General features: G+C 41.3%; 1 protein-coding gene across 1 annotated transcript in view; it reads right to left on the reverse strand.

Annotated features, from left to right (window-relative positions):
* LOC131695091 (octopamine receptor beta-3R-like) overlaps positions 1–18,155 on the reverse strand; it is a 197,195-nt gene that overhangs the window by 72,999 nt on the left and 106,041 nt on the right. The window contains exon 2 of the mRNA XM_058983619.1: positions 11,500–12,110. Within this exon, the coding sequence (XP_058839602.1) occupies positions 11,500–11,798 (299 nt within the window). The 5' untranslated portion in view covers positions 11,799–12,110. The remainder of the gene's footprint in view (positions 1–11,499; positions 12,111–18,155) is intronic.

Genomic DNA, 18,155 nt, shown 5'->3' on the forward strand with positions numbered 1-18,155 from the left:
AAGATGCGAAAAAAGCTGAGATTCGGAAGAAAAAATTAAGCGTGTATAATGAAATGTAAACTTTTATTTAAAAAACACTCTCAATTCTGAAGCCTACATTTTCATTTTATCAAAATTCATTACACTGTCAAGCAACTCCAATCACCCTGTAAAGCACGCAGGGATTCCAGGAACTAGGATCTTCCCGTCGAACGCATTTCTTGACTATACGAATTAGCCATGTAGATTCACATCTAGAGCTGATAAATGAGCACGTTGATTTATGGCGAGACATGATTTGTGTTGGCGTTTTCGAAAAGCAATTGGCTGCCTGTGTTCAATGATTGATGACTATAGAATCGATTTTGTCTAAGACTATTACCATTGGATGTTTGTGTGATGTTTTAGGTTCTTGCGTTCTTTCCATGCAAACAGTGGAACAGAACGAACTTTTGTTTACGTTACAGTTCGAAACACCAATCCGAGTGAATCTATGCTAATTGAACGGAAGCCTTTTGCCAATGAGTGACTGGAAAACTGGCGTTCCGCGTTTTTTATGCGAAAGGGAAAGGTAGAAAAAATATTTCATACATGTCCGTTTCAGCTTAGCTCAGCATTTACTACTGCCTCAGCCATGCTCTCTGCTTGAATAGAATCCTACAAAAAAGGTGGTTCCGGCGCCAGCATGGGTCTACGATGTGGGTTTGTCAGCAGATGGCGGGAATGTTCCAGTTCGATAGCGGACAAGCAGATAACGATTCCTCGCGATTTCTCTATTGATTGGGACTTTTGCTTCCTTTCGTTGTCGTCAGTTTGGCGCACGAGGGTGATACCTTTACAGCAAAACTTTGCCGACTTATTCTATCAGCAAGAAGCACAACAAACGACGCTGCTGCTGATGTCTGCTGTAGACACGTTGCGGGTGGTTGAACTTTGAATCGTAGGTAACCTTGAGGGAAGGTATCAGCAGGAATCGTATCAGTCGGATATGGCCGGTGAAAAGGATTATCCGTCCCTGACGAAATCGCAACCATAGTTTTTTTTTCGGGCGTGTGGCACCTATTTATAACACCACTCAGTAAAGTTCAGCCGGGTCTCCCGAGAGCTGGCTTCCAGTCTCCGTGGCAAGCAGAAGTTGAGCAAAGCGAAATTGATTCTGGCAGAGTTTCTGCCAGTATTTTGCGCGATTTTTGCGAGAATTCTGGCAAAAAATTCGCTCAAATACAACAACCGCTTCTAACAGAAGCGGTTAAACCGATGCTGCTCACTTTTGGCCAAAATCCAGCCAGGAATGTACGGCCAAGATTTCTGTACGCTTCCTGCCACATCTTTGTCAGATGTTTTGCTCGATTAGTGCTGAATTCTACCAGGTAGGAATCTCCAGGATCTTTGCACGGCTTATTTCTAAGTTATGCCAGGGTTTTGCTCGGTTCTTGTCAAAATTTGCCAGAAAACGCGAGCGAAACCGATCTCGCCCTAGTTCCACTAACCCGACAGGATGCACGCAGATATCTGACAGGGCTGCCAAACCAAGGCTGACAGAAATCTGGCAGCACGGTCTCTGCCAAAAAGAATTGGTAACAGGGCTGTAGTTACTAGTACAGACTATAGTTGCTATATTCATAGTTAGGCGAAGATACTGAGCGGAGCCAATTGAGCATATCAAATACCAGAGCCAATCGATTATGACGTCACAAAACATGTTCTATTTGGATGTATACGGAAAAGGTATTGTGATTATGGTGATTATTATTTTACTCTTTCCTTGTGATATCGAGCATAGAGAAACGAAAATGAACTATATTTCTTCTGTACTACAGGGAGATATTGGCACAAGTATGAAACCATTTTCGAATTCTTTTCGCTATACGTACATGTAAAATTCTTACTCACGACGTCAACAATGAAACTATTCTGTTAGAGCTTGAACATTTGCATGGGGTGCCAGTGTTTTCTTCCAGAAATAAGAGCTGCCAGTTTTCTGGTTTTTTGTGTCCGCCTAACTATGAAACTAGTAACTATAGTACAGACACTTTATACACAGACTAGCGAAGTGTCAAAAAGTGCAGCCAAACGAGTATGAGGGTTTTGAGAGGGAATGTACAAGAGGAAGCCCATGCAAAGCTTATGCCCAGTCACCGTGGCAAGCAGAAAGTTAGCAAAAGTTGAGCAAAGCGAAATTGATGCTGGCAGAGTTTCTGCGAGCATTTTGCGCGATTTGTGCGAGAATTCTGGCAAAGAATTTGCTCAAATGCAACAACCACTTCTGACAGAAGCGGTTAAATCAACCGATGCTGCTCACTTTTATCCAGAATCCAGGCAGGAATGTACGGCCAAGATCTCTGTACGCTTCCTGCCACATCTTTGTCAGATGTTTTGCTCGATTCGTGCTAAATTCTACCAGGTAGGAATCTCCAGGATCTTTGCACAGTTTATGCCCGAGTTATGCTAGTGTTTTGCTCGGTTCCTGTCGAAATTTGCCAGAAAACGAGAGCGAAACTGAGTTCGGCCTGACTCACTTAACCCGACAGGATACGTGCAGAAATCTGACAGCGCTGCCAAACCAACACTGACAGAAATCTAGCAGAGCGGTATCTGCCAGAAAATTTGGTGACTGGGTGGTTTACTGTTTTTCTCTCCGCAAGTCTGTGATATAAAGTGTCTGTAGTTATTCTGGTTGCAGTTAAAAATCGAAATAGTGAACTTGCGCCTTTCGATTTTTCTCCTACTTTCAGCGTGCGGAACTAAAGCGCAACTGGTGCAGATGATGCGCAAGTTGATTCTCTAACATGTACACAAGATGCGCTTTTGTTGCCAATTCTGCAAATAGGGAAAAAACGTAAGGCGCAAGTCATGTATGACGGGGTTCTGAGACTGAAGTTCCCTCCTGGAGTCAAGATCGTCGGCTTTGCTGACGACGTAACCTTGGAGGTCTACGGGGAGTCAATTCCTGAGGTAGAACTAACTGCAGAACACGCGATCAGCACGGTGGAGGAATGGATGAGCCCGAGAGGCCTGGAGCTCGCTCATCATAAGACGGAGGTAGTTATCGTGAACAACCGCAAGTCGGCACAACATGCAGTTATCCATGTGGGAGAAGTCGCGATCACTTCACAGCGAAGTCTGAAGTCTCTCGGAGTCATTATAGACGACAAGCTGACCATCGGCAGCCATGTCGACTATACATGCAAGAGAGCGTCGACTGCTGTTGCGGCTCTATCGAGAATGATGTCCAACAGCTCAAAGGTGTGCGCCAGTAGACGTAGGTTACTGGCAGGCGTTGCCGTATCTATCCTCAGGTACGGCGGCTCGTCATGGTCAAGAGCACTGAGGGTAACCAGTTACCTACAGAAACTGGAGAGCACCTACCGCGTGATGTGCCTCAGAGTGATATCTGCCTACCGCACGGTATCACACGATGCATCCTGCGTGATAGCGAGCATGATGCCAGTCGGGCTGGTCATCCGGGAAGATGAGGAGTGCTTTGAGCTACGTGGAAATAGGGGAGCCCGCGAGCGCACCAGGGTGACCTCGGTCGCCAGATGGCAGCGTGAGTGGGACAACTCCTCGAAAGGTAGGTGGACCCACCGGCTGATACCTAGCATATCGAGCTGGGTGGGAAGACCCCATGGGGAAGTTCACTTCCACCTGACACAATTCCTGTCATGCCATGGCTGTTTCCGACAGTACCTCCACAGGTTCGGGCACGCGGAGGTCCCAGTCTGCCCGGACTGCCCCGGTGTAGACGAAACTGCCGAACACATACTGTTCGTATGTCATCGGTTCGACGTCGAAAGAAGAGCAATGCTTGACGTCTGTGGCTGGGACACAACCCCTGATACCCTTATTCAGCGGATGTGTCAATCGGTGGAGAAGTGGAACGCAGTCTCGGCTGCTACCATCCAGATTGCCAGTAGGCTACAGTGTATCCTTACTAACACCCCTGTAACTCCGGAAGCAAGAGTTAGAACCGAATGAAATTCAGCAGCAGTCAACGGTATTACTGTATCTTTCATTTGAAATCAAGTTTGTAAAAATCGGTAGAGAATTCGTTGGGGAATGGGTGTGATATTAGCTTAGGAACTTGGCGGGTTCTCCGAGGGCGTCATGAACCGTCGTAGGTGGCCAATGTGGTCAAAGCTGCTTTAATTGATCATTAGTGATCCAGACCCGCAAACTAGAGTAATGTTACATCAATTTTAATATGTTTTACATCATTTTAACATCATGGTGGTACCAGTTTATATGGGAATTTACTGTGTAACCGCACTCTTCAACCCGTAACTCCGGAACCGGAAGTCGGATCAACTAAAAATTCAATAGCAGCTTTTGGGAGCGTTATACCTTTCAGATGAAACTAAGTTTGCGAAAATCGGTTCAGCCATCTCTGAGAAAAAATTTAAATTTTAAATGACACACACACATACACACACATACATACACACATACATACATACATACACACACAGACATTTGCCGATCTCGACTAACTGAATCGAATGGTATATGACACTCGGCCCTCCGGGCCTCGGTTAAAAAGTCGATTTTTACAGTGATTGCATAGCCTTTCTTTATATGAGAAAGGCAAAAATGTTTTCTTTAAAAATGTTGTGGTCAGGGAACACGAAAAACATTTTGATCAAAATAGAGGCTGCTCTCATAGTGCTAGAGGCTGCTCAATTTTTACCGATGCTCAATCCAATTCTCCTAGAATATATACAATTGTTCAATTGCAAGAAAAAAGGAACCGAAGACAGTCTTGATTTATAAATTTTAGCATTTTTCAAATATATTTAAAAAAACCGATTTAATCCACTTATCAGTGATATGAAACATTTCTTACACATATCACTGTTGTATTATTCATTAGTTTGACGAACACACGCAAAGTTGGCAAGTAACTAGATGTGAGATAAGCACAGTTTCGAGTCCTGCACTAATATTTTTCTAGCACATGGTTCCAAAACTGTTTTTCTTAAAAGCGTTAGAGTAAAGAAACACGAAAAACCTGTTTTGATCAAGATAGATGTTTATCTAGCAGTGTGAGAAGCTGCTCAATTTTTACATACCGACTGTCCTGCAAAGTTTTCAATTCGGCAGAAAAGATAGCCGAAAGCAGTCTACATTGATACAATTTATCAGTTTTCAACAATATTTGAAGATAACGAAGATATATCAAAATATAATTTTTCACCGATAACTGAAAATGTCTCTGGCAGCACCGCTCCAGTGAAAGCCAATCGGGACAATTGCAATAACTTCACTTTTATGGATATTTCTTGTAACTATTGGCGCTCAAATAAACGGTGATAGTCACAATTATTAGTTTTTCTTTTTTGCGAAGAAATCTTGTCTAATCCAAAAGTTATAACTGTTTGAAAACGTAGTTGTTCACAAATAACATTCCATTCAATAAAATGAATAGAATAAATAAAATAAACAAAATAAATAAAGTGATAAAATGAATACAAATGTTTTCTTTCTATCATTTATCATTTTTTTCATTTTGTTTGCTTTTAACAATAAAATGAAAAAAATCAGCGGTATTAAAAAATAATAATTAACCCTTTCATGCCCAACTTTTTTCTCGTGCAAGTAGGGTTTCAAAACTATTTTTCCTTGAAAACGGTGGGGTCAAGAACCACGAAAAGTCTTTTTTCATAAAGATAGGTGCTTTCCTCGCAGTGCTAGAAGCTGCTCAATTTTTATCTTCCAATGCTGAACACAATTCTCCTAGAATATTTACAATAGTCCAATTGCGTGGAAAATGTAACCAAAGATAGTTTAAATTGATAATTTTTATCAATTTTCAATAATATTGCAACATAACGAAGATATATGAAAAATTCATTTTCCGTCGTCAACGTAAACTGTTCCTGGCAGCACTGCTCCATCGGAATCCAATCAGACTAATTGCAATAACTTCAGCTATAGAGCTGGTCCTTGAAACTATTAATACTCAAAAGTAAGGCAATAGTCACATTTATTAGTCTTACTTGTTTTTATGAGCCAATTTATCCTTAACAAAAAGTTATAGCTGTTCAAAAACGTTGTTGTCCACAAACAACATGGGCATGAATGGGTTAATAGAATAAATTAAATTGTGTCTAATTAATGTTCTAGATGAACTGAATGAAATGATTGACTAAACAAAATTAGTCAGATTATTAAAATGAATAAAATGTGTGAACCCGAAAAATAATTTAAAATTGCATAACACAAAAAATAAATAAAATAAAATAATTGAATGATACGAAAAAGATGCATGAGATAATAAACCTATTGGAATATATACAATTATTGAAATAAATGCAATAGATAAAATGAGGTCAAATAAACAAAATGAATAAAAAAATGCTAAATGAAGAAATCAGTACAATGTAATGATCATAAAATTAAAATAAATCAAATATTTGAATGATTTTGAAAAAAATGCGTGTTCTATATACTCATTTTAAATTTAAAAAAAGTTAGTTAAATGAAGTAAATGAATAAAACTAATTTCATGAATTCCAAAACCATTGTTTCAAAATATTCTGAAGTTTTTGTGAAAATCCCATTGCAAAGAGCACGTTTTCGTTCTTCTTTTCTTGACGACGTTTGAAGATTATCTGGTGTGTCTACTTTATTGATGGGCCTTAATTAGTCATCAGGAATTCTGGAAATCAGAAATTTGTCTTGGAATTAAAAGTTGTCTTTTTGGTCACAGATATCTGAAAAATGATTTTTGTACAGATCAGAATTTTTAGGTCCAGCATTTTACCGCGTAATTAGAAATAGTAAACTGAGATAAGGGCAACTGTAAACAGTATTCATTTACATTGAAGTATATAGAAAAGAGTGTCAAGTGTCTAGGTTACGTTGGCAATCATTAATTGTCGATGGCACAAAAGCCGTACATTCAGTCGATTACAATGCAATCTCTTTCCACTCATCCTTATCACCTGAGAATTGTTTCGTTCGGAATTCTCGTTCTGGAGATATAGGTTTATGAGTCCTACACAAAACAATACATTATGACAAAGGAATGGCTCAAACTACCAGAATAATTATTTCAATTCATCGAAAAGCCAGTGGCTATTGAAAATGTCTCTGGAATGCTTTTGAGACACGAATATTATTGAAATTAAAATTCGTATTTTTTCGCAAATTGATATGCTTTTAGTCACATTGATCATGAAAAATGTATATTGGGGTTTTCAGTGCAACTCAGTATCAGTTGTAGTTACACAATAATATATATGACATAAATTCAGTAAGACCAACTATCCGTCCAACGCATAAACTGTGATTGTAATCCTCGCTAATTTAGGTGTAGAATACGGAGCACTCAAACGAAACGTCTATTGAATTGTCCAATGCCCATACTAATTCTGGCATTGAGGCTTCAATTGAAGCATTTTCAGCATAAGACAAATTTAGGCAATTGAAACCACCGCTGTAAGTTAAAAGCATCCTTTTACTGGGATGCAAGAATAGTTCGATAGTTCAGGGGTCTTTGGGCGCCATTTTCCCGGATCTAACTCGTGGATATTTTTGGAATTTGATTGGAATTTTTCATAAAAATGCATTCACAATACAATGAATCTGCATTTTCAATAATATCAACCCGAAACAGGTGTTGTCTATTTTCAAATGAAACATTTGAGCATATGTTTCATTAAAAATTCAGTAGAGATACGAAAATTTCAAAAAATACTCGTGGGATGTCTCTTTTCAACATTTTTGTCTTCAAACAACCATATTACCCAATTTGAAATACCCAAGGATTTCCGTAATTATGGTATATACAAACACTCAATATAGAATTGAATTAAATTGAAGTTGATGTAGTTTTCGGTCATATGACTCTCCTTAGTGCAACGTTCCGAAAGAATAGTCTCTCATCTTCAGAGAAAAGCAGGGTTTGAACATAAATTAGTTATAGTTTTCTAATAATACAAATATTTTGCAAATTTTTCCAGGACCACAAATATTTTCTTTTTCAAGTATAGAATGTAATACTTAGTTCATTTCCGCAAGTGGCTTTGTTCTACACTAAAATGGAAAACTATTTATAGGGAAACAGAGGACAAATATAGGTTTGTTTTGTTTAACCTGAACAAATTCGCAAGATTAAATTAGCTTGGATACTAACAAATATTTCAGATTAATTGAAGATCTTATGACACATCTTAGAAATGGATTTGAAAATATCAGGGTAGATCTGGGTCGCGGCAGTTGCCACGAACACAATTGGGAGAGATCGGGGGTGGAGAGGGGCGACAAGTGAGGATTGATAAATGATGGTTAATGCTGTGACCAATGCGTCCGGATAATTTGCTACTGCGACAATAAAACTCACATTTTCACACGAAACGTTATTGGCACTCACACAACTTCTCCGGATAAATATAACGTGTTATTCCTCCAGATAAATAAAACCGCCGGAGAATGAGCGAATGAGTTTATCACGGTATCCTTTTTGCGCTCGCTGTTTTAGTGTCGCTATTCCAAAACACGAAAAAAAATAGTCTATCATATTTCTTTGCCGCTTTTCTTTGAAATTAAGTGTATATTTTGACGTTTTTATTGATTTCCACGAAATTAAAATATTATCACCTTCTCCGGTGAGAAGGAAAAAATCAAATAAATTTATTCGGAAAATTATTCTCACGCTGTTTGTGGAGACGGAGTGGGAAGTTGGACATCGGATAAGCTTCTTCTCGCGTGAGTGAGAGAGAATTACAATGCCATGTGACATTATTTTTGTATATAGGGTGAAATTTTGATTCCTTTCATCTTTATTATGCATAATGCAACTGATAATTTTTACGCCATAATTAGTATAACAATAATCTTTCAAAAGAAGATAAACTTTCACTAGAATTTTGTTATTCACAAACACAGTTGCTCTCGGTGATGCTACGAGTTTAATATGAATTATGTTAGAAATCTATTTTCTCACTATTAGGTGGATTACTTGGTGATATGTGCATTCATATACTATCCAACGTCTATCTCACGACTGAACCCAATGCTTAATCCAACGGATAAATACATCAACTCTGGACAAATTTTCACTTTGAAGTGAATTTACATATTGTTTTGGCTTTGAAGTGAAGTTGCGTAATAATTTCAGGAACTAGGTAGTTAATTATTTATTAAGTTAATTCACAAAATGTTTTCGGAATCGAATTCCTTGAATCACGCAGATGTGTTTTCATACTTCGATATTCAAAATCGGTTTATTTTTGCTCCTAAAACACCCGTAAAGCAATACTCTGTATGTAACGATCTCATTTTTAGTTAAGGTGAAGCGACGCCAAAATCACAACAAAGGTTCGGTTATGTTCGGCTATGTACGGGTTACGTGCAGCATCTGTGTGCGTAAAAGTACTATACCGATATGAAGTGGCACGCACACAAGCGTATCGTTCAGCAATCAGCTGACTGATTTTTGCACCACGTGTTTCATTTGTTTTGAAAAATAAAAGGAACAAATTTCCCAAACGAATCAAAATTCCGTGAAGAGAATCTATTCATCAGCTTGTGCTAACATGCCTGCATACAGTGATACAATTTCTAAGCAATCTGATATAAGACATTCAAGTTTCAAAAGATTTTGTCTTGCGCCAAACTAATAATTCAATTTTTTTTTGGTCTTTTGGCTTAAGTGCCAATACCTTATTTAGGACTGGTGGTATCCAACGGGGAAAAACGATCGGAAATGGTGAGTGAAGCTAAGCAATCATGTGAAAAAAATTCCCCCCCCAGAGGCGAGACTCGAACTCGCAACCTTTGAGACTCCGGCCCAATGCACTAACCCTTATGCTATCCCTGGGTATGGTGACATCCCAGAAAGAACATATGTTTATCCCATTGGTGACGGTGATCGTACCCTGCCTGCAAAGCGAGGAACCACACACAACGGCACCTGATCACCCCAACACATTTGATCTATTTAATTTCCCCGCTAGATACCAAGGCCCGGGTTTTTATAATCGTCTGATGTCTAATTTTTAGTTCATTACCCATCGTACTTCGGTGGGTGACAGAGCTAATGAAGACTGTCGATTTCTGGTCCCTTGCCCAGTGAACAGAGGTATGACGGGAGCGAACCCGCCCGTTCGAATTAAACTAATAATTCAATTTTTTGGTCTTTTGGCTTAAGTACCAATAGGCTTTCTAATTATATGCACATAATAAGGCTGCGTTGGTTTGTTTGAAAGCGATTTGCTTTAAACCATTTGTGTTTTGATAAAATCATCCATATCTCAGAAAGTAAACAACCTATCGAAAAACAAAAATAATAGTGTCAAATGTGCAACGTTAGGCCTTTCATTTGAAACTAATTTTGTTAAGATCAATTGAGCGGTTGCTGAGATAATTACATGACATTAGTGCACATACATACATACCCACACACACATACAGACATTGTCTCAATTTGTCGAACTGAGTCGATTGGTATATGTGACTCGGCCCTCCGGGTCTCGGAAAAAGTTTTCAAAGTTTGAGCGAATTCTATACATTTCTTTCGTAAGAAATGTAAAAACAAAAATATATCAAAATTTCATTTATTTTCGTCACCTGGAACAGTCCCTGGTAGCACTGTTCTAACAAAATCAGACTAATTTCAATAACTTCAGTGTTCTATTGATAATACTTGTAACTTTTACTGCTCTAAAAAATAGTCCCAGTTATTAGCCTTCCTTGTTTTGTGAGCAAATCTTGCTTACAAGAAAAGTTATAATTGTTTGATCACTGTTTGTGTTTAAAAAACATGAAACAAAACAACATGGACATGTAGGGGCTAAGATATTTTTAAACTATGACTTATTTAAAATACAATGTGTCATATATTTTTGGCTCTAAATAATTTAGTAATTACTGAAATATGAGTAATTATTCGCTTCGTGGCCTAGAACATCGTGTTAAGGATTATTTTAAGTTTATGAAACTACAGGGCACACCATAAAAAATTAATAAAAAGAATCAGTTTGTTTCGAAAACTTTTAATCTGTATTCCAGCTATGTCACCTATTAATGATCAGTGACAAGAAAAAATGTCCTTCATCAGCATACTCCCGAGTCGGTTCCTAATTCTACCAAGAGCGTTCCAAATTTGAGCCAAATCGAATGAATCTAGCTACCGAATAGAATTTTTCCACAATTTACTTGGAGAAATCATTACATTTTCGCTGCTAGGTAACAATGTATGCACCAGTTTATCGTTGCTAGTGAAAATAAGGAAGATAGTTTCACTGCCTACAACTTTGTCGAAGACTGCAAATCAATCCAACTTCCTTAAGAGAAGTTAGGACTTACAGCACATGGTGGTGAATCAGTAGTCGATTCCCACGAACTTTATTTTTTTGGTGAAATAATGGCTGGGTTAAGGGGGGTTAAGCTAACGAAAACGTGCCTTATCAAACAAATGAATTGAATAAAAAAATGTGAAGTAATTTGCTTACACTCTTCCCTTACCCGGCAAAGATTGCTCAGTTAGCACCATTACGTCAGTCAACCAACACTTACCTTAACTTCCTATTTTTGTGCACCGAAATGATAACGAGTGCATTCCCAAGCACAGCCCCGATGATGATTGATCCGAAGATTAAACTTTTTAAACACAAAATGGCCACCTCCGCAATCCGGTCGCCCGAGGACAGCATGGTCGTCTCGTTCGCCAAATCCGTACCGGTCGTAGTGAGCACTGGGAATGATGTTCCGTTCCAGGTGCCATCACCCGGGTTCGGAACCAACGGATCCAGTGTGGAAACCGTCACCGGCGATTGAACCATCTCCACTCCGGCAAGCATCACTCTGAGCGCCATCAATGCCGATGCAAATTACATTGAATAATAGCCGGTTAACCACTGCTGCAGCACGATTTCTGCAGGATGCGGTCACCCTTCGCTATCGGCGGTCATTTGGTGCTTGCTACGATGTTAACACTTGCCGTTCTTCGAAATTTACTGTGCCCTTAATTGCAACTATATGGGTAATTTAATTATTATTATCACTTTTTCGGTCCCTTTCACTCCACTCCGTTTACTTGCGACACTTATCTCATAACCGGGCGGTTGGCGCTTTCACACTCCCACTGAATTCACTATTAGTATTTTCGTCAGTGGTGCTATATTTTGCTGAAAAGTATTGGACGCAAACAAAAATCGAATAAATAATAAATTAACGGGAATAAAAGAGTACGTTTTTACTTTCACAAACTGTCAACCAGCTAGAAAGATATATTGAAACAATCAGCACACATGGTCGATGACGGAAAGCATCCACCATTCAGTGTGGTAATTTTGGAAACAAATCTATTAGTGATAAATAAAATAAAAATTCAATCCTTTCCCGTGAAGTAAGCTAGCTACACTGCCCTCCTAAGCACCACCCACAGAAGCAACATCAATTCGCCCATAAAAAACACTTTGCACAATAAAGGGCAGACGAGACGAGCAAATTTAACGACAATCCATTACACCACCTCCAAGCATCCCCATCGCTATCCACTCAGCACTGCTCGTTTGCTGGCAACTTCCAACGGGTTGTAATAATTTTAACTGTTGACACTGACTGTAAACACAAACGATTTCATTGTCGTCATCGTTAGGTCATAGCTTCCGCACCATTGCCGCTGCTGTCGTGGTCGTCGCAGATACTGATCATTAGCGTCGACACCGTTAGCTCCGGAACACCACCCACTTGTCGTTCCTGTTGACCCAAGGCTGCTTCGACTAGTGCCCCCCCCCCCCTCCAACGAACCCTTCCCATTTCAGCAGTATTCGATTGCAGCAGCCCCCGCGGACAGGTTTAGCGGATCCCGTTTATCTTTTTCTCGCTCTAGTGGAAAGCGGAAATTGGTGCTGGTCTGAATAGCTCAGCATGGGCTTCCAACGGTGAATAATTACGAGCTCACACGCAGGTGACGACGGCTCAGTATCCATTTTTCAAAGCAAAGGCTGTGGCAGGGTCTGGGTTCAATATTTTCAACTATAAGCTCATGCACTGCTACTGTGGTAACTGTAGTCCGTTGCAATAGAATTCAATGCCTCCTAGCCGATGGTGACGGTGGCGATGATGGCTCACTCAATCCCCAGACCGGTGGTGCTTCGGTCATCTGAAATAGAGACAGAGAGAGAGAGAATAATGTAAAAAATGGAGTAGGGTGGTTGTTATTGCATGTTTCTGTCGCAGGCGCGAAACAGCGGAGCTAGGATATTTTGTATACATTCAGCGAGCAGTGAAACGGGTCTAGGTAGTGGGGATGCGATGGAATGCTTTTACCTTTGAGTCAGTTATTGAAATCTATACCGAAGATTGCCTACTTATTTTCAATGCTGATTACATTTTTTCAGCTCTTGAATTTCACAGAGGAATTCGAAGAACGTAGTTTATCTGAAATACGACGGTTTTCTGCTCAATAGTTTTAGTCTAGAGACACTTGACAATCCAGTCGATGAACTGTTTTCATATTTTAGATAGTAGTTGGATATCTGGAATAAGTTTACGTAACGGTAGACCTCTAAGACGCATATTTTAAGATATTTGAAAGATTCACTGTGCTCTGACAGATGATTGACGTCAAAAACTCCATTGGGCTCCGCCATCGTTCCCCCCCAGGAACTACCTCTCGGTATTACTTCTGGGGGGATGGCTGTACTTGATGTACTCATTCACTCTCGCTCACGCGTTCATACGTCCTGTATGAGGCTTATTTGGGTGCTCTCTCTATCGCACCTTGATTCACTCTCTAACACTCCACATGAGGCTGACTTTTGTGCTCACCTTTTTCGTTCCTTGCGAGGCTGACTTGTGTGCTTACCTTACTCATTCCTTGCTAGGCTTACTTTTGTGCTCGCCTCTCCCATACCATGTGAGGCTGACTTTTGTGCTCACCCTAAACATGCTGTGTGAGACTGACTTGGATGCTCACCCTTTCACTCCTCTGCCACGCCATGGGCATCGATAGCTAAGTCCCAACATACTACGCTACGACCCTCCCGTCTTGGCATGAGGCAGTCCACTTATACGCCTATACACTCACTCTTCTGTCTTGCTTCGGGGTGGCTGGGTTTACCGCTTACGCGGTTGCCAGTCGCTGCGCCAAACCTGCCTCAGCATGAACAGACCATTCACTCCCTTTTTTGCGCTTGGCCTTTTTCGCTCCAACTAACCAATCACTAGTTAGTCGTGCCCGTCGTCTGTTGCTCGGCTCGCCAGATTACCTGTAGCCTACAGTCATTCTGGGTGGTAGCAGTCGAGACTGCGTTCCACTTCTCCACCGATTGACACATCCGCTGAATAAGGGTATCAGGGGTTGTGTCCCAGCCACAGACGTCAAGCATTGCTCTTCTTTCGACGTCGAACCGAGGACATACGAACAGTATGTGTTCGGCAGTTTCGTCTACACCTGGGCAGTCCGGGCAGGCGAAGACCTCCGCGTGCCCGAGCCTGTGGCGGTACTGTCGGAAACAGCCATGGCCTGACAGGCATTGTGTCAGATGGAAGTGAACTTCCCCATGGGGGCTTCCCGGGCTTCGGCAACAGCACCAATTTCTGCCTTATCCATCTATCGGGTAAACGGCACTCGTCAAGGTACCTCTGCATAGCTAGCCTGAACATGTTCGGGTTCACTATGATCGCTGCCTTGAGAGCGCTGTTTGGAACTCCATCCGGCCCTGGAGCTTTGTTCATTGCTAGGGATTTAGCCACTGCAAATAGTTCTTCATTCGTCACCGGAGCCACCGTTTCGGCCGTGCCCGCACTGTCTCGTAGTGCAGGTGGCCAGGGGCTTGTGGCTCGAGACGGGAAATCTACTTCGATAATCGTCGCCAACCGGTCCGGAGACCGTTCTGGGGGTGAAGAGCCTCCTTTGGTCTTGGCCATCACAATCCTGTAGGCGTCACCCCACGGATTCGCGTTGGCACTCTCAGGATAAGCGTTGTAAATAGGGGTTTGTACACTACTCGCGTTCTAATAAAAATTTGCCCGGCGGACCCTTCTTTTAAGGGCGGCCTAGGTGCTTCTACCGGAATTTCGGATTTTCGTATCAAAACAAAAAAGAAAAAACAAATAAACTTATTTTTTTTTCTCCGATCCACTCTCCACTGCTGGTCGTTTCTTAATACTCGCTGCTGTTGACGATGGCGAGAAATCGACGGTTTTTCTCCCGACCGGCCGGGACTCCAACGGCCGTGTTCTCCTGCTGGTTTTCGTTGGCTGCTCCAGCAGCGGTCCTTGACTGTTAGGTAGGGAGATGAGCGACGACACCAAAGCGCTAATTGTTGAACCACGGGTCGGCCCTTTTGCGGAAAATACTTTTCCGCAAACTAACAAACTAGAACTGGCTGGTTTTGTCCAGCGAAAAAACGTCCAAGCGGGGCAAAAAACACACGACGTCGTTCACTCATGGCTCGAAACTTTCTCTCATAGCTACGATGGCCGCCTTCTTCGGGACCAAAAAAACACAACGCCACATATCTGCCATCGCTATGGTATAGCATAGTCAGTCCACGTCAGTCTACCGAGTGTATACACAAAAAAGGGTATATTTCCACCCAGTGCTGAATTGTTACCTTGACGGGTTACAGCGTGTAGTTCTTTGCACTGAAATTGCACTTCTCTTATATAAGTGTTATCAAAACACCGACACCATGTTCCATTGATTTGCACTGAAATAAAAAAGTGCAGTTTCGGGGCAGAGATTTATCACGAAGGAGCCAGTGCACTGACTAACACCAACAACTCAAACGTCAAAACAATGGCCGCTAACAAATTTACTAGTTGACGCAAGATTTTTTCTTTAAATTTCTTATTTTTTGACAGAGTTGATCTATTCGGATGCTTTATACGTCAAAGAATCGGACAGTCTTGTAGTTCATACTAAAAGAGACTGGGCCACCACGGTTTTAAACCAGCGGAGTTATTGCGGATTACGAGGGTACCACTTTATTTCATTATTTATTATTTTATTATTTCAGCTACTTCAGCATCCTGCAGGTTTTAAAGCAGTTTAAGGTTAGTCTCACAGAAAACTTCCATTTTAATCAACTTACCCCAACGCAATGCGGAAAAACTCCGATATTTTTGGACCATACCATGGTGGTCCAGTCTACATTAAAATGAACTACAAGAATATCCGGTTCTTTTGACTAATAAAGCATCCGAATTGATCAACTCTATCAAGAATTATGATTTTTTGAGAAAAAAATTCTGCGTGAACCCCAACCCGAGCGTTTAGGTGTAAAGAGACAACTCTTACCGATTTTGACCCCATTATTCCAGTCAGGTCACCTAGTGACTAGAAGAATATTTCCATCTTCCGGTAACAAAATGACGTGATTGTGAGAGTAGGACCCCAGTTCGTTTACAGCAGCCAGGGCGAAAACAGTGCAGTGACTACGTTCGATGGTTTCTAACTACCGCCGACTTCATCCTAGAGCGAAGAAGTCTGTCATCGTGGCGTACTTCGGCCGGCTACAGCTGAGTGCCCGTGCACAAGATCCTGGTGCCAGGTAAAAGTATCAAGCACATGCCAGGTTCCAGCCGTCCGACAGTTTTGGCTTGACCGGAAGGTGCAACAAGCACTGAAGCGAATAACGGTAGGCAGGGTGGCGAAATCCTTCCACGCCTAGTGCCGGGAGGTTGGTGTGACCGGCCAGATGGTCAAAAAGTATTTGGCCAACATGGAAATCAGCATGAGGAAGCGGAAGTCGATGTCGGCCGTGTCAGAAGCGCAAGTGGCCACCCAAAAGCAGCAGTTGAAGATACTCGTCAAGGGTGTCTTCCCTGCAAAGCGCAACTTGGATATGATCATGGACGACGAGACGTACCTGACGCTCGACGGCAATGTCTGGCAATAGACTGGCTATTTCCCATCCAGCAGGAAGGAGGAGAACTACGTAAAGTACATCTTCCACACAATGCTTCTAATTTAAGCATTGAACAACATTGAAAAAGAGTTGTAAAAGTCGGTCTTCTTTTCTTCGCAACTTACGATCAACGGGGAAAGTCACCTAGTAATGATCATTATCATCTTGGTCGCGCAATCGGAATGATGACCGCATGTGTTTCAGATTTCTAGGTTACTCGATTTTGGACTGTCATTCTCCAATCCTCTTGAACTTCCTCTACACCCACAAATTTCTCGAATGCATACAGTCAGCGAGTGCAGGACCGACCTCTTCTAGGTTCCCTTCTGAGCATAACGTTACATGGACTCGTTCACAGCATTCGCGCTACATGAACAGTCTAGATCGATTTTTTGAGTTAATAAAATCGATGTTGTCAAACAACGAGTCGGGAAAGTCGGATGCAAAAAACTAACTTTTTCAAGGCAAAATTTGAGAAAACCGTTTCGAAATCACCCACTCCTACTGCTATGTACTTTGTCTTGTAAAATTTTATAGTCAGTCCGATGCTCACAGGCTCCTCCACTGCTCTGCGATCAACGCTATCATCTAACGTCACAATCGAATATTTTGATGCTTGACTTTTATCGATCCAGCGTCATTCGTGCCATATTTTGCTTCTTTCCACTGATTAGTACGCCTTCTTGAAATCCACAAAAAGATGGTGAGTTCGCAAGTTGGATTCCCGGATGTTATTTGATCCGTCGTTGATCGTTCTTTTCAGAACCCACCTTGGTATACACCGACAAAGCACTCAGCTAATCGGTGTAGCCTGCTAATCTGAATACGTGTGAGTACCACATAGGCAGCATTGGGCCTCCATAGTTATTACATTAGTTTGTGGTTCTTCTTAGATTAGATTAGATTCTTTGATTTGGAGCCCCCATCATCTTACATGGAACATACGGGTTGAACGGGTGCAGAAGAGATTTGTCCGACTCGCACTACGAGACCTTCCATGGCGGAATCCTCTAGATCTTCCGTTTGGATTCAATGAACCGATAACCGCATGTATTCGAACTTTCTCTACGGTCGAGGATTTGTTCGAGTATGGTGAACAATCGCACAGAAAGTTTCACGGTCTGCTATTTTTATGACTTGACTCCTACTATTCATTAAGACTATTTTTTGTCAGATGAATTATTTTAATAAATAAATACGAATTGGATCCACCCACAATTCCGGCTTATTTGTGGTTGAACTTTACTGGTTTCCGGTAACCAACCTCTGTTTAAGGAGTATCATTACGATGCGGCATAGCCGCGTTACCGA

The sequence above is a fragment of the Topomyia yanbarensis genome, chromosome 1 (assembly GCF_030247195.1).
Source record: "Topomyia yanbarensis strain Yona2022 chromosome 1, ASM3024719v1, whole genome shotgun sequence".
Classification (NCBI taxonomy): Eukaryota; Metazoa; Arthropoda; class Insecta; order Diptera; family Culicidae; genus Topomyia; species Topomyia yanbarensis.